The sequence below is a fragment of the Phaethon aethereus genome (genome assembly GCF_964289735.1).
Source record: "Phaethon aethereus genome assembly, chromosome: 14".
Lineage (NCBI taxonomy): Eukaryota > Metazoa > Chordata > Aves > Phaethontiformes > Phaethontidae > Phaethon > Phaethon aethereus.
In genome coordinates, this window is record NC_138590.1 from 4958904 (window position 1) to 4976785 (window position 17882).

General features: G+C 47.9%; 1 protein-coding gene across 6 annotated transcripts in view; it reads right to left on the reverse strand.

The window, feature by feature from the left end:
- Nucleotides 1-16593: 16593 nt before the first annotated feature.
- The window catches only part of TENM2 (teneurin transmembrane protein 2), a gene marked incomplete at both ends in the record, with an annotated part of 548700 nt that continues 547411 nt past the window's right edge, over nt 16594-17882 (reverse strand). For all 6 annotated transcript variants that reach the window (XM_082006200.1, XM_082006199.1, XM_082006198.1 and 3 more), the window contains one exon: nt 16594-17355. In XM_082006200.1, the coding sequence (XP_081862326.1) occupies nt 16594-17355 (762 nt within the window). The remainder of the gene's footprint in view (nt 17356-17882) is intronic.

Genomic DNA, 17882 nt, shown 5'->3' on the forward strand with positions numbered 1-17882 from the left:
GCCGGCGGCAGCGGCCCGGCGAGTCCCGGGGCGGCTCCGCCCCCTGGACTCCGCCCCGCCCACCAGCGGCGCCCGGGGGGGATGCCTGTTCGTAAAGGCTCCGCCCGCCCCACCGCACGCACGAGAGCGCCCCCTGCCGGTGGGGAGGGTGGGGGCACCTGCGGCGGCGGCGGTGACGGGCCCCGCGCGGGACGCGGCTCGAGTGGGGGGGTCCGGGGGCCAGCGCAGGGCGGGAGGTACCGGGCCGAAAGCGGAGGGCTGCCATTGTACCCGCTGTCTTCCACGTAAGGGCCTGCAGCCCAGCTCGGCCCCTCTGAGAAGAAATACAAGAGGTGGAGGATAGGGGTGCCACGAGGATGGCCGAAAACTTCAGTCGGGGTCTCCTCGGTGCCCCCGGGGAGACACGGGCCGTTGGCTGTCAGAGTGCTGGCACTCGCACGGGCAAGCACATAAACTCTTGCCGGGCCTGCGGGACATGCCTCAGGCTGAGAGGTGTCCCTGGCCTGTGGCTGCCCCAGCTGTGCGGGGCCTCCCTGGGCTCCCCGCAGGTGTTCCGCTGCCAGGCCGTGCTTGCTGGCGGTAGGCGAGCAGCCATCCAGGCTGCTCAGGCCGGTCTCCACAGGCGTGACGTTGCTGACTTCCCATTTATGTAGCTTCAGCAGTGAAAGCTCCTTGCAGCTGGGCCTGTAGATGTAGTAAGACCATCACTAGAAAGCAGGAGTATAAAAATATGTTAGGGTAGCACAAGAAAGTCTCAGGTACAAGCCATAAGCCAGAGGGTGGGTGATGGTGTCCGCACTGCGTGGCACGCGACCCTTTCCAGAGCAGCTGCTGCCCTGGCTCGGCTCCTGGCAGTGCTGGAGCGTGGCTCTGGTGTAGCTGCAGTGCAGAATGGAAAGAGCTATGAGGATGTGCCCTCCACAGTTTCCTGTCCCCAGGTTTCAGTAACGTAGTCTTGAACAGACAGCCCATGACAAAATGTCGCAATAAAAGCTCATGCGGTGGCATGCGATCGGGCCATGAGCTAACATGGGTGACCTACACAGCGTGGTGATGAGGGGAGTTTTGCGTGAGGCAGCGTTCTCCCTGGGGAGCACCAGCCGAGCCCGGTTGCCTGCTGTCGAGGGTGAGGGAGAAGCAAGAAGTTTTACAGAGCTCTACTATTGAAACAGCAGAATGGAGCAGGGATCCCTGCCAAGCACAGAGGTGGAAAAGGAAACTGGAGGATGGGAAGAGGGGAGCCCTGACGGGCTGGAGACGGAAAGTAAAAGCGAGAAAGACAATTAGGAATAACATCTCATTTTTGTGCCAGATTTTGAGGGTAAGATAACTTCTTTCAGGCTTTCTGACAACCTGCTGGGAGCCAGAACTGCTAATTCTCCAGAGGCTGAAGCAGAATGCTGTAGCAGTTGGCTGATGAAGTTGTTGAGCAGGGAAGAAAATGAAGACAAGTAAAACTGAAAGTGAGGCATTTGGAAAATAGCCTGATTTAACCCCATTTTATCTGAAGCCAAACTTGGAGGGGGGCCACTAAATGTGTTGCTTTTATCAACAGGACTGTACACAAGGCTTGTAAATTAATAATAAAGCAAGAATAAGGGAATAAACACTGTATCTGTCCGCAACTCTAAATGAAGCTTGTGGTTTCTTTTGGAAGAGAAGCCTCGGAGCACAGGGAGCAGTGCTGCTCCAGCGGGCAGACACCAGGACCGCCAGGAGCCCTGGGCCAACGCCAGCGGCGTGCAGTGGATTTCTGTAGGGCACTGGGCTAGTCACCGTGGCCGTCATTTTCTCTTTACTGCTTTTAATCTTGTGGATAATGGTGTTTCTCTCTTTGTAAAACACTCACCAAAGGACTTGAGAAATTTAAAAAGGGGAACTGTAACAATAGGGAAAAAAAAATCAGCAACAACTAATGTTTTTAAATATTACGAGAGAAGCAGCAAATAACAAAGTGATAACAAATTAATGTGTATTTTCATGTTCCTACATTTGTGGTCCTATGTTCAAGCACAGAGATACTTCTAAAAATCATGTTTCATTTTAAAGTGTTTTTTCAAATTTTCGTAACGCATGTAGAGCATATGGAGAAAGGCTATATGTAAAGAAGCCAACCAAATACTATCTTTCCCAGATGTTATCAACTGTGCTTATAAAGAAAGTAATTGTGTATTTTTTTTTAAAGATAATTGTTTTTGAAATAAGTATCTTGGAAAATATTTGCAGGTAGTTCTGACTCAAGTCAAAAGATCTTATTTTTCCACTCCTCTTTATTTTTTAAATCGGGGGAAAAAACCCCTCGCGTTAAACCATACGAACTTACGAATGTAATCAGGAATGTGCATATGGTAACTTACTCCCTTTTACCACTTACACTCACAACAAAAGAATTCAGCGTTATCAGGGTCTGTTTGAACTGTAAAGCAATAAACAAACAGGTGATTGTTTTCTCATGAGCAAAGAAAGGGAAGGTTTGGTTTGTAGGTAAGATCTTACCTATGTGAAACGGAAGAACAGAGCAGAGAACAAAGTCTGCAGAAACCTCATTTTTTTTTGCGCTGGGGTCAACGTCTCCAGCATGACCTCATGTGCTGCACACCACCATCCCGTCCAGCTTTGCAGAGTCCACAACGGGCCGGGTAACAAATTATTCAGTAACAAGAACAGCCATTTTCTGTTGGTGATTTCTGTGTCGGAGAAGCTGGTTGCTTGTTGCTTGCTTCTTGTTTTTTTTTTTCCTAATACATTCAAAAGCCTGTATTTTTGTACTCAAAGCTCTATTCTTAATTGACTACGAATAACAAAACCCACAAATGTCAAAAGCTACCAGAGCACAATATTGGTCTCTTAGCCAATATCTTCAGGTGTCTGAGCTGAAACAGGAGGAAAAATGGGTTTAAATTCACTTGCCAGGGAACAATTGCATTTACCTGAATTTACCTCCAGCAACGTTCAACTTGAAGCAATCATGTCATTTCTGTGGAGGGTTGCCTTGTCCTTCTAGAAAGCCTGTTCTGCACTCTGCCCACCCCCAAACTGTATGTCAATTTTTTTCAGTTTTCAAATGGCATTTGAGTTTTTAAAAAGAGTGAAAACCAGGTTTGGAAGGATGGAACATTTCATTTCTGAAGTAACCCAAAGCACTTCCACTTTCAGAAGCCATTTCCAGCCTGGCGAGAAGCGCAGAGGTGCCCACGAGGCAGGGAAGAGCACACAACCTGCTGTACTTTCCAGTCCCGACATGAAAGGAACTTTCTGTAAACATTGGCAAAGCTGCTTCATTGTCTTCTTTCAAACTACTCCTTAAAAGACCCGTTGCCGGAGGCCTTTCAAAAAAAAAAAAAAAGGAGCTGACATTGGCAAAGCCGTCCTGTTGCTCTGGCAGGTGTTGGCTGCTCTTGCCCGGTGTCCCACCAGTCCCTGCACCTCTTGTTCCGGACATGGCATCTGTCGCTTTGTTCTGTACGCACGCAGCGTTTGGTACAATGCTTCCTCACGCACAGCCTAGGTGAGATGTGAGGAATGGCGAGAGTTTCAGGTTGGTCTGGCGAGGTGACTGTTAAATAGGACCCGTGCAGCAGGCTGGGTTTCCCACTACCCCTGGAAGTCTGCTGGCTGGATTTCTGCTGTGTTTTGGCCTCTCACAAGAGGGTCTTAAGAGATCCCCGAGTAATTTGTTTGTGAAACAACATGCAATGGAATCGTAGAATCTTTTAGGTCGGAAAACACCTTTAAGATCACCAAGTCCAACCATTAACTTAGCACTGCTAAGTCCACCACCATGTCCCTATTTAACTATGCCCTAACTGGGCAGTTTCTGGAACAACTCCTTTCACCTGGGACTTGCTCTTTAGGAAATGTGCTGATCACTCTCCCACAAAGTACATCCCTGCAGGGAGATGCTACTCTCGTCAGGTGTGCTACATGGGCACATCATTAGTGATCCAACAAGGCTGCTTAACTCTTTGACTTTGTTGTCTGGAAAAGCAAGCTCTGGGATACTTTATCTATTTAGGCTTTAGGCTGTTACTTTCTGACAATGTTATTTTTCTCCTGTTTCCCACCTCATGTTACTGAGGAACAGAGCTAGGAGCACTGATCAAACCCCAAGGGATCTCAGCAGTCCCCCAAAGTGTATTGGAGAGCGTACAACCATCCTGTTGTATTAAACACAAACCCACTTTTTATCTTTTATTATATTTTCTGATTTATGGTTTCATACATTCTTAGGTGTCTGCTCCTATCCCTCCAGCTTTTGTTTCCGTTCTGACCCTTACCGACAGCTCCGGCCACCCTGGCACAGCTGTGCGTAGGAAATATTGCTGCCCCCCTAGGCAAACCACCCTGATCTCTCCTGCAGCAGTTGCTTACTTTTTCTTTTATCCCATCATCCCGGGTTGCAGCGTAAGCCACCAGACACCTGCACTTGCACAGGGAAGCAGCCAACAAACTGACTTAAACCACACAGGCTCCTTCAATGGGCTTGTGTCAAAGCTTGCAGAGAGTGGGAGAGAAAGTGTGATCAATAAAGAAATTAAAAAAACTAGATAAAATAAAAAGGGCAGCTGGAAAATAAGTGTGGGAAGGTTTAAGAGCTGCTTGTCATAAGTCAATCAAACTAAATAAAGGTTTCTAGCAAAGAGGAAAGTTTAATTCAGCCTTTTTTTATCAAAGCCTCAGGCATCGGATTCTGGATTTCTAATGTTAAATTTCAAGCTATCTTTGTCATGCTGTTTATCATGAACGGCATTAGTAAACATAACACAGTTCTTTATGCTACCCTAAGCATTGAAAAAATTTAGCAGAATCCCCCACAATTGTTTGTTAAGTAGTAAATATATTACTTGCTTTTGTGAGCACATAGGATAAAATAGTGTGTCTAAGGGAAAAGTCAAGAATATGGCACATGGCAGCTAAACCAAGACTGAAAAGTAAAGGCAAGAGACCTAGGGGTGAGTGTGGAAGCTACAGCCTTAAGAAGCCTCAGCCACTGCAAACCGTATGAAAATATAAGTGCATTTGCAGCACCAAGCCTGTAGGACTCCCTCCAAAGGGACCCCTCCCCAGCCTGCAAGCCCTGGCTGCCTCATGCCACACAGGAGGACGCGGCAGGTCTCAGCCTTGCACTGAGCAGATGCTCTTTGAGCTGCACACTTGAACAACAACCTGCCAGGTCTGAAATAATTTTTTTTTCCAATGCTTTGCTCTGGGTATTTCCTTTGGTTGCTCTGTTTAGAAGTAGCTCGCTGTAATCAGGAGCTGTTGAGTGAGTGTGTACGGGACTGTTACACAGGACTGTTTGTGAAACAGGGTGGTCTGTAGGACAGTCTCCAGCCACTGCTGAATCAGGGTTCTCCCAAGCCAAGGGTTGATATTTACACGAGCATGACAGTTCAGACTATCCCCTGCCACAGGCAAGGCTGGCTCTAACACGGCTGCATCATTAGCCCCAAAGGCAGGAAAACCCTCCGTCAGCTGAGCCCTGCCTCGGAAGGACAGGGTACATAGCAGGATACCTGTGATAGCGACAGTCCTCAGGATTCCTGGGGCTGTCAGGGCTGCCATGAGCACGTCACTCAGCCACGGGTTTTACTCTGTGTTGCCTTCACGATCCTTAGCACTTTGTACACCTGCACCGAAGATCTTTATCTTTCAGCAAACAAGCCTGCAGCGAGGGAATAAATTCCTAACTATGACCTTTGGGTGCTCTGAGATTTTTTCCACCTACAAACAAAACAGGATTTTTTTTTTTTTTCTAAACAACCCTTATCTCTGTTATTTTGTTAGACCCTCGTGTACCCACTGGAAGCACTGCACTGCAATTGTCCCTTGATATTGCTGGGAAGATCGGGCCTCTCTTCCCCAAGTGTGGACATCCCTTGCCACCTACACTAGGAGCCGAATGTGTGTTTTGTACCTTGCAATAACTGCAAGCTGCTTAACCTAAATGGGAGACCACCCCAGCGAAGCTGGAGCTCTTGTCATAGCAGTGAGAGTCTCCAGTCCCAGCATGAGCCCCTGCGCCGGTCCCCAGGCGCTCGGCTGTCCCCCGTGGGGCATCAGCAGCTCCTGGCAGCTGCCACCCAGCTGCCCACCCAGCTGCTCGGTGTGGGGTTCTGCCGAGCTTGGTGGGAGCCGAGGCCACGGCACCGGCGCCGAGATCCTCAACAAAGCAGAGGCAGGTCTGCCCTCGGCAGCCAGCCCTGGCGCTGTGGATGGGAGTTAGGAATGGGGCCAAACACTCAGTCCCTCACAGTTATTAAAAAAAAAAAAGTTAAAAAATTTCCATCAACCTGTCATGGAGAACACATATGACAGAAAAATCAGTTGTTTTGGTATCAATTACTATTTTTACTGGCCCATTATTTGTTCACAAGTTAGGGAGACCTCCTCCCATAAGCAGGTTTCTCTTGGCCATTTGCCAGCTCACCAGCCACAGAGCTGCCACAGCACTCCACCTTTGTGGCCTGAAAATATGAACTTTCACATTACTGCCAGCATGGCTTGTGACTCCCAAACCCAGAGTCACCTACAACCCCGTGTGGGTGTCCCGTGGCAGCAGAGCAGGGTGGTAGGACATGCACAGGATGCGGCACAGCCGGAGCTCGTCCGTATCATGTGTGACAAGGGCCTTCCGCTGCATGCGAGGAGGGAATAGCCTCCACGTGCGCAGGCTTGTAAAAGGAAACGTGCGCTGATACCAGTAATCCGTCTTGAACTGTAAAAATACAGCAGTGACATTGTCATGTAACGTCAGAACAAGCTGGCCAAGCACCACCGCGGACCGGAGCTGCACAGGCACCACTGGGATGGCAACATGTGCCTGACCCAGGGCGAGGGAGCAAAATATATTAGTTTTGCCAACATGCATTATGTTTCTAATCTGAGAGATCTGATTTTTCTGTTGGGGCTCATTTTATACTATGATAGCAACAACAGGGCACTACAGGTGGGATTTCTGTTGTCTAGCATGAGGAGCTGTTAAACCTCTGCCTCCCGTTAGCATTAACGAAGTTCCAGTGGTTGACTTGGGGGCAGCAGCTGGTGGCGATGAATAGTGAAGGGACAGGTACCATCGTCTCTCCAAGTGGGAAGTGGCCAGGTGAGGGACATCAAGGCTCTCGTGAGCTGGCTGCTGCTCAGCACAGCGGCAATGGAACGGGAGCCAGGTGCCTCGGCAGTCTGTCCTGCTGCCTTCGCAGTCTGTCCAGCAGCATGTCTGCGGCTGCCAAGGGCAGGAGCAGCGCAGGAATGTGCCCACCACAGGGTGCCATGGCTGTCAGTGGCACGGCAGGTCCCAAAGGGACGAAGGCAGAAGGAAGCTCTCCAAGGCTTTCCCTTCCCACCTACATGCATCTCGCTCAGCAGCATGCTGTTTCGGTCAGACATGAACTTGAATTTGACACCCAGAGGCTGGTGAGGTGGTGCTGATACCTGTAGCGCAGCAGAGATTTATCCCCTGTGGTACAACGGGGCGGGGGGCTAGAGGCTGAACAGCCGTGTGGCAGCGCAGCAGCGATGGTGCTGCTGGATGGACAGCCCAGCAGAGTCAGAGCACCGCTCCTGTCCAGCACACAGCAAAAGAAGAAAAAAACCACCCCCAACAGACCCCACCTAGTCACTTTACTACATAAATCAGAGGCACTAATGAAATAACTATCCATTTAAAGCAGCTTAGTTTCACTTAGACAATATTTAACAAGTGGCTAGGACTCTAAGGACCACTTAATCCACACTTTAGTAATCCAAACGCCGCTTTATAGCTGCTGCTCGCCCCCGTCCGACCGGTAACGCAGCACTGAGCTTTACTGGCGGTGCGCCTATCGATCCACCTTTCCTCTCGAGGGCCCCTGTAGCACTGAGCAGGAGACTTCTGAAGGCAGCTGAGGCCTGTGACCACCGCGACTGCAGCCTTTATCTCCTGCCAGTGGTAAGAGGGCGGCTGCCTCCACCTGCCCACCTCACACCAGGCGCTGGCAGCTGAACCGAGGTGGATGCCACCGCCGAAAACTCTGCCCGGCTGCTGCCGCTGGGAGCTGCTGGGGGTGCGGGGAGCAGCGGGCGGGAGGGGAGGCGTGGGCAGTCAGTGGGGCCGGTGGGAGCACAAATACAAACCTGCCAAATGAGACCCTCTTCCTCAGGCAAACGGGCATAAATTTTAAATTACAGCAAGTTTTGCAGTTACCTGATGTCAAATATGACCGAGAACAGTATTTTTCCTTGACCTGCGTCAAACCTTACGGAGAGTGACAGGGCTGCAGACAGCACAGCAGCGCAGCGGCCCCGTGTCCTGCTGACCAGGCAGCGCTCCCTGTGCAGCGGTGGGCGAGAGCGGCCATGCTGCCCCTTGGTGCTGCCCGGCAGTGCCCGGCCTGCGCCCAGCCAGGCAGTGCCCGGCCTGCGCCCAGCCCGGTGGAGCGTGGAGCGAAGGCCGGCCCGGCACACAGCTGAGCTGAGCACACAGGTGCCGAGCCGGGGCTGCTGGCTCCTGCCCCTACAGCTGAAGCTGCTTGGCCTGGTCTGCCGTGAGGCAGCACCGCAAGGCAGGCGCTGCCTGTTTCTGTGGAGATCAGTGTGGCAGTGTGAGCTCTCTGCCCGGCCGGGCGGGGGACTTGGTGGCACAGAAAAGGCTGAGATATGCCATGACTTTATGGCCTCTTCTCTTTCCTGGTGTGATCTGCCTTCAGCTTGCCCAGGGAGAAAGTCTGGAGTGAGGAAGACTTACCCTCAGTGGAGTGGGATCAGGTAAGGGAACAACGAATGGGACATGGAGAGGTCCCCGGGACTTGCTGGGGTGCACCCAGGAGAGCTGAGGGAGCTGGCTGATGGCACTGCCAGGCTGTTCTCTGCTGTCTTTGAAGGGTTGTGGCAGCTGGGGGAGGTTCTGGGCAGAGTGGCTGATAAACCAGAGGGTCTTCTGCCATCCAGGGGGACAGGCTGGAGAAATGGGCTGACAGGAACTTCATGAAGCTCAGCAAAGGGAAGTGCAGAGTCCTGTACCTGGGGAGGAATGACCCCAAGCACCGGTCCAAGCTGGGGGCCACCCAGCTGGAAAGCAGCTTTCCAGAAAAGGGCCTAGGGAACAAGAAGTTGGCCACAAGCTAGCAGTGTGCTGTTGTGGCAAAGCAGGCCAACAGTATCTTGGGTTGCATTAGGCAGAGCGTCACCAGCAGGTTGAGGAGGTGATCCTTCCCCTCTGCTCGGCACTGGTGAGATGTGTCTGGAGTGCTGGGTCTGGTTCTGGGTGACCCTTGTACAAGACAGATATGGATGATCTGGGGAGAGTGCAGCAAAGGGCCACGAAGATGAAGGGATGGCAGCATTTGATGCAGGGGGAGAGGCTGACTGCTTAGCCTGGAGAGGAGGTGGCTCAGGGGGATCTTACCAGCATGTGTGAACATCTGAAGGGAGGAGTAACAATGAGGGAGCTGGGGTCTTCTGAGTGGTGCCTAGTGACAGGACAAGGGGCAACAGGCACAGGTAGAAATACAGAAAGTTCTGGTTAAACATAAGAAATATTAATTTTACTGTGAGGGTGACTGAGCACTGGAACATGTTGCCCAGAGATGTTGTGGTTTCCATCCTTGAAGATATTTAAAACCCAGCTAGATGTAGTTCTGAGGCCCTGCTGTTAAGAGCCTTACCCATCCTGTGACCCTGTGAAACCTGAAGAAAGGAGCTGGACTCCAAGCCCTCCATCAGCCTCCCCCCACACCACCCCCTTCTTTTTCATAAAGGCCCTGTGCAGTGTCAGGGGCTTATTAATGGCCTGCCTTCCCCACCTGGGCAGAGGCCAAGCCATTAAGATGGGGGTGGCTTCAAAAAAAGATCACTACAGCCCACAGAGGCAAACAAGAATCTGATTTTTATCTCTAGGAAGAACTTTTGATAGGTGAGAAAGTCTGATTTATCAAGAAGAGCCTGACCACTAGAAATGAGATAGTTGGATTACTGATGTATAGCACTGAGAAATGCTTCTTAATATTTTACTTTCATTTACATGATTGCTTCAGTTTGGGGAGGAAGAGGTATTTGCAACAGTCATAAGACCTGGGCTTTAGCAGAATAGGCAGTAGTACAGCCAACACAATTCTGCTGGCAGATTTTCTTTTTATATGCAACCACAAAATTAGATTAAAGCCTGCCAGAAGCTGTCATCTAAAGATGTAAAACTTCTGTAAATATAATTTTTCCTATAGCAATGCTGTTGGGTGGCCGTAACACAGCACGGACAGCATTACAGTATACTGCCTGCCCACCTTCTGTACTCATGATGGCTTAACTGCCACTTCCATTGTAAATCCTATTTGTTAAGGATTTATAAATTGGCTGCATTCACTTGCTTCTCTCTGAAAATTGGCACATTGCTTTCTCCCATGGTGTTTTTACCACATTTTACTTTATTATTTGCTTTTTTTTCCTACTTGGCTCAGAAGCACCACAGAAGTAGCCTGACTGTAACCCCAGAACCATTAAATCCTCGGCAGAGGCTAAGGTGCTACACAAATATTTTAACAAACAAGGAAATAAGGGCAAGCCTAACCTGTTACATTAGATATGTATTTTGAAGAGCTACTTCAGAACTCCTGGAAAGAGGAACACCCCGCTTCTGCCACAGGAGGTGTGGGGAGGTGTGGGAACCTGCCAAGCTGCAGCTGAACTGAAGCACAGGGGTGGATGCAAGGCATCTGCTGGGGCACTGACTCTTGCCTTCATACAAACCCCACGTTCCCCAGGTTAAGAAGTGGCTCCTGGGGCCGGTGGTTGCAGAGGTTGACCGGCCAGCAGCATGCAGGGTGCTCACAGGCAGCCACCCAAAGAATGTGTGGGAGAGGCTGCAGGGTTGTGTCCCTGCCTTCTCTGCCAAGCTGTTTCCTTGCTCGAGTTGTCTGGCTGAATGCCTGACTTGGGTACCTGAGCACATCACACTGTGCTTCTACCTCTCAGTTTTTAGTTATTTTCAGTGGTGGTGATGGGGAGGCTGAGCTGACATAGTGAGCCCTTGGTCAGCTGAGAATAAAATTACCAACTTAGCCCATTAGTGTGATGGGTCCAGCTGTGAGGGTGCTGCAAACTGTGCTGTGCTGACTGTTGTGTCACCCAGTCTCGGCTGCTTGTTAAATGTCACTTGCTCTTTCTAGTAGCTCAAGTAATTCTGTCAGGTGTTCCTTTAGACACATGCAGTTTGTGACTGCAACTCTAGATCTGCCCAGCACTGCTGTGTTGGGTTAGACAGAAGCAGAAAAAGCTTTGACGCTGGCAATAGTATTTGCCTTTCTAGACCTCTTGGTCATGTTCAAGTATTGTATAAAGCTGTATTTATTAGGGAAATGACAGTCAACACATGGCAAGGGAGAGAGAATTGTTCAGATATTATGGTCCTAAACAAGCAGTTACAGCATTTAATGTATGTATACTGGTACTTACCAGCTCCAGAACCCTCCTGTGACAACCTCTGCCCAATGGAGCCACCTGGTAGAAGCCAGCACTCCTTCGCTATTTTCCATAGGCTGAAAGTGACTGTAAGGCTGTAAGTTCGGACTGTTGATTCAGAGATCTGGTGAGTAAAATGCCTTTTGCTGCTGCCTCAGCAACTGTACTGTGGTGGATGATGACCCTGTCTTAAGCTCCTCTGTGAGCATGCAGCCCTTGGCGCCACTGAGGTGGAGAAGCGAGTTTGATTCCAGAGGAGTGGCAGATTTCAAATGCAATGAGTAAGGTTTAAACTAAATAATCCTTGTAAATAAAAAAACCTTTATGCTGCAGGCTGTACCTAAAGAGGTTGGGAAGGAACTTTCCCTGTTGGCAGAAAAGCTCAGAGGCAGAGGGTTCCAGCTTAGCTAAAGCTGGGGAGCCTCTTACACTCTGCACCTGGCTCGTAAAGCCCCATTCCCACATTCAAAATTGCCCAGGGCCATCTACTCTTAGTTCCTCTTTGGAGAAAAAATTATAGCTATAGAAGGTCTTCCAGATAAAATCTATATTTCCTGAGATTAAGGGCCTTGTCCTTAAGATTTGGATGGTGTAGGACTTGTAAGGCCATCCTACCTTAGTTTGTAAGCTAAGATCTCACCTTGGAACAGATGCACAGTTAAAATACAGGCCACCAGAGTATATGACTGACCTTAACGTGGTTCTCCTGCAAGATCACCAGATGAACATAAGACAGTATGATAGGGTGACAGAAACTTGACCTTTTGAGTTTCCTAGGGCTGTAGCCTCAAAGCTGAATGTTGAACATATTCCCATGTTCGATCATCACTGAGGACTTTAGAAGTGTTTGCAAGACTGTTGGCAAAAGGGTCAACCTGACAGAAATTATAGCACAAAGCAGTAAATGCAAATTATGCAATGGCACTCAGTTCCGATGTGGCTTTCTTGGATTCCGGGGAAGGCTGATCCTTGTTTGAACAGGAAACTCTTGACCAACAAACAGGAGAGAGCCTTGGGAGGAGCTGCTATGGTCATGTCCAGTGCAGATAACGGATATCTAGTTCTTCTGCTCTTACAGCGAGAGTGAGCCGGGGCTACATGAGGTTCAAGGGCCTATTACAGTGGCAGAATGCTGTTGGCACATACGTTTCTGGCTGGAAACTTCTGAGAGGCTACATTACCTCTGGTAAGGGATGGGAGGTGAAAACTAACAATACCAGAGCCAGGCTCCCATGCAGGTTTCAGACTGGCCCTGTGCATTCTCAGAGCCCAGCGTGTGTGCATGCATCAGCCTTTGCAATCCAAGTAGCAAAGTAAAAAAACCCAAGAGGATCTAAAAGCTTCCTTCCCCATATTTGTTCCCACAAGAGTATTGTGGATCCATTGGTCTGGGCCAGCTTTAGGAGGAGCTTCTGTTGGTGCCTTTGTTTGGGATGCCCTGAGGCCACTAAGGAAAGCTGACACGGCACTGCTGGGGGATTCGTGTGGACGAAGGAGGCAAAGGCTGGTACCTCTGAGCGTCTCAAGGGCAGAACTGCCATAATGTGGACATAATGCCATGGAGCGCAACCTTAAGAGGCAAAACACTAGTGCTGGTGAGGAGCAGGGTGTGCCGAGACACATGCCTACACAGCCAGCCAAGTGCAAAGCAGTTTTTTCAAGCTGAAATGCAAGGTTATAAATACCAAATTCCTTCAGTTACAACAATCCAATAGGAAAAAAGGAAACGTACTCTAATGCTGATTTTTCCATCTGGTTTTAGCTTCAAACAGAAGCCTGTTCTTGGATTTGTGTTCGTTCTGCAGACGCCTTCGCTTACGCTCGAGTAAGTTAGAAGGGCAAACCTATGCTCGTAGCTCTTGGGCTGGCCTGGGCTCATGCGCTGCGCCTTCCCACAGTGAGAAGCACTTCTTAGGCCAGGTCCTTGGCCTGTCCTGGTCGCAACTCTGTTGGGGACACAGCTGCAGTGTCACTGTTAAAGCTGCCAGTTCATGGGATCTCCTTGGTGTGGCTTTAGGTTAATCGCCTGTTCCATATGGAAAAGCATAGCAAAGAGGAGAGAGGAAAAGCAAGAGCTTTGAGAGGAACAGAGCGTACCAGTTTGAGGGGACTGAGGAAAGGGAGGGTTGTAGAAGGAAAAAGCGGGGGGAAAAGATACCTCAAGAAACACGGGAAACTCAGATGGGACCACAAGAGAGGAGGCAGTAAGTGGCTGGCCATGGCCGTATCGGTGCAGTTATTTCCCCCGTTCTTTAAGTGAAAAGCTCTTTAGTATGGCCTCTAAAAGTCAGCCATTCTTCCAGACATGAGAGCATCTAGCTCTCTGTCATCGTTACAAAATACAGTAATTCTTCCAAGGGTTTTCTAAGTAACTGGACATAGTACAGTTTACTTGCCACAAGGACAGGCTGGGAGGGTTTGCCCATGTAGATACACTGTTAAATGCGGCAGGGAGTCTGTAGGGAAACAGAAAGTGTAGTGGCAGAGCCAGGAGGAAAGGTTGGGAATGACCTTGGTCGCATCCAGCACACTAGTTAGTTGCATGCAAGAGCCCAAGTGTATCACTGGGGCTTTGCGCAGGACCTGTGCCAAGTTGCACACAGGCTTTGGAAACTCTAGGTAGCCCTGGATAAATGACCTCTGGTGAGCATTTAGCTAGCAGGACTGGACCACTTTCAAAAGTTGCATTTAAGGACATGCTGATGCTGCATATGTTGTTTGCAAAGGAGCTGGGTAGGAAGCACGTGCCCTGCAAATCTGTTACATCTCCTGCCATAGTAATTAATATTAAAAAAGGTACTTCACTTTTAGTTTAACTAAGTTTCCTTTTGAAGTAGCAGAATCTCCAATTTCAGCTTTAGAAGAATAGTAATGGAAAAAAGGACATCAGGGACTGTGCAACAGGTTCTTATTTCAACCCTCTGAACTGCAAGAAAAATTCCATTCCAAAAAATTACTTAAGCAGCTTACCAATACAGGGCAAGGGTAATACAGAAAATTGTGATAATGAAAGGTGTCTCCACCTTGTGATTTCATGTTTTATGACTCCATTAAAAGAAAGTAACAATACTTTTAAAGAGGTTTCACTTGTGAAGAACAGTCTGATAATGTAACAGCACTTCAAGGCCATCAGCACAGAAAACCATCTGCAGTGATGGACACACGGGACTTCATCCGAGCGCGTACCCAGACTCATCCTTCAGGGGATGACCAACAGGGCGTGGGGTTCCGTTGTGTCCACTGCGTAGGGCAAACGCGTAGGTGTAAAGCTCCGGTCAGAACGGGATGGCTCTTGTTTGCACTGCAAAAATTAGACACTTTCTGAGTGCTATAGGTGTTATACACCACAGCCACTGAGCTGCTCTGCTTGAAAAATGCCCTGGAGTGAATTAATGCCCATAATCAACTCAAGCATCTCTGTCGATATCATGAATCATTAAAAACCTCATTTGCAACCCCAAAAGCAAAACTGTTCTCAAAATTAAGTAGAGCTCCCTAGCTACATACTTAAATAAGATGAAAGCAGCAGGGCTCTGGCTGATGGATGGTTCCCTTTTAACAGTATCAGGAGTGACTTTGCTTAGGAGGGGGTTTTTAAATGTGGTAGAAATAAGCAATCTCCCGAAGATGACAGATTTCATGGAGACTTCCTGGCTCACAGCACGGCCTTCCATATTCCATTTAATATTATGTTACTGCATTTTCAAACTGTTTGGATGTTACTCTAGTGCAAATAAACTAATTCCAGGGTTGAAGCATGGCAGTTTGAGGGCTGCTAGCCGTGAAGTGCAGAGAGGGAATTTCTAAAGCACGCACTTACCAATTTTCTGCTGTGTCCTAAACAGGGTTTTGGGTGATGTGTGTGTGTGTGTGTGTAGGACTTTGCTTACCCAGAGATCAAAGGACCAGCCCTCTATAGAATCCATGGTACAGCAAGTCACTTCAACAAACAAGACGCTGCGTGCATTAGGTGGCAGTGAGAGACTAGTATTTTTTTCACCTTAAAAAGATTTCACAATGGAAGACAAGTAATTCACAGGAGTTTTAGAGACTTTATTTATGTATAAACAATTTAAACACTTTGCCATAAATTATCTTTGCCTGTCTCTAGTCTTTGCTTAGCAGCAAATTAAAATTAATATAAAAACTCAATGAACAATTCATACATGTATATTACAAAAAAGTTCTTGTACCAAAGTTCTTATTAGACTTTTTTTTTTTTTTTTTTTTTTTTTGTGGTGACTGTAATGTGATTGTCTCAGTTTCTCGACCAAACAAACACACTAATAATTTTTAAATCTGAAACAGTGATTGTGCCTTCTGGCTGATGTATGTACAGGGTGATCTGACGTGGTGCCCATTTGCAATAGTGTAACACAATGCCCACAGCTCTACTGGAACTGATACCAACAAACTACTGAATCTAAACAGACTACACCCTGTAACTGTGTTATACTGTCCACAATGGAAATCTTCAAAGACAAACAGAGTATGAAATTTATTTGTAGTGATTTATAGCCACCATTTTGAATGTAACCTTACACTCTGCCCTCTTTGAATAAGTTAAGCTTCAGGCCAGACAAGTGGAGGGTCAGAGTGCAAGTGTGGTTTTGTTACTTTTAAATATATTTTTCTTTACTATTTCCAGTGCACTCTCACTTGCATTCTCATTGTCCTCCAGTTGCTACACACAAATCACCCCAAAGTCATGTTTTAAATGCACCTGTATTTTGCTTTAAATGAAAACCTCTTGGATATTTATCAAACAAGCAGTCTGAATCATCTGTGTTTCATCAGCTGGTTAGTGAAAAGTGGCCCACTTGGATTTCTTAGTTTACTCACGTGTGAATGGAGTGAGGTAATACAATACGAGGCCTTCTGTTTGTTTTTCTTTAGACCCAGAACAAGTGGGTAATATTTCAGGGGTACTTTTTAATTTGTATGGTTAGAGTTTTCAGTCTGGCTTTAGTCCACTTCAGGATGTGGTTTTTAATCACTTGAACAGTAGCATTTAACTCAAAAAATACGAGCTTTTTTGCCACTTACTATCCCAAAGTAGCTCAGCCTAGTGCCCCCATTTAGGTCTTCATCTCCTTAGGAGAGGAGATAACAGTTATGACTACTGATTCATCCGGCAAAGGATGACAGCAGGTTAATTTGTTACCTCTTTCCCATTTCATTCTGTCTTAAAAACTGGATGTTGCTGCTACTGTCTGCTAGCTCTGGGTACTGCTCCACAGGCAGGACATAATATCCCTCGTAACCTTGAACCCTTCCCGTGTTCAGAAGCTGCTGCTTCTCTCCGTCTGTCCACACGCGGCTGCCCTCTCGGCCATCCCGTGCCTTCTGCTGCTCTTTGGCCCAGGCTGAGCCCAGGGCTCGCTGCCGAGCCTGGTCTAAGACTCTTGCCTTTTCCTCGTCCAGCGTGTCGGGGGTCAGTCCATAGCGGATGTTGATCAGCAGGGTGGAATACTGAAACTCAATATTCGTAAACCTTCGAGTCCTCCCATTGACGAGCAGAGTGGGCTGAGAGACAGTGACGTTGACTCCACTCTCCAGGACCTTCCGCCCGCTGGTCATTGCGAGGGTGACGAGGTCGCTGTCAGCCGAGCCTATCTTGACAAAGTAATGGGTATCCTTCCCCTCGATGCTGTAGTGCATTTTTTCCAGGTAGTGAGCACTGTTAAGGACAGAGGCAATCTTTCTGCTATCATCTGTGGCTATGCTGGAAATGCCAGTGGTTACACGGCCTTCCTTCACAGCAAACATGATTCCTTTCCCAATGATAGGAGTGGTTGTTGCGAACCAGTGACCTGCTTTTTCTCTAATATTGGCATGTAATCTTTTAGATATGACCCGTCCTTCAAGAGCCATGAAAGCTTGGTTGTGTCTTTCTGTTGTCTGCTGAACTCCTGTAATTAGCTGGGGAAAACAAAACAGAACAAAAAGAACCACCAAATAAGATACAAATCTGAAAATCCTCATTTCGGACACCAATACCAAGATTTGCTGTGCTTTTTTAAAAGAAAAGTCATGCAGTGAAAAATCCTACACTATGGGAAGACGACCCTCAGCTACCTGCCCCTATACGTATCCCATTCAGTATTGGGTAAATACTAATTTGGCAAATTATTTTTCTATCACTAATACCAAATAAAATACTTCACTCATTCATCATCATTCTTTGTAGTATATATGTACCACAAATCTCAATTTTGGCAAATTATATGATGTCTGCTACAAGAATAAGCAAGTAAGGCCCAAGACTAGCACAATTTTAATCTGAGCTTAAACCTAACAGAATCAATTTATTAAAAGATGGCATTTAACTTCTGCACACTTTTGCCCAGAGATTTCAACCAATATATATGACTAAAATGGTTATAATGTAAGCCTTTTTGAAAATAGTTGAGATTTGGGCTCCAAAATACCAATGCAGTTCCTGAAGA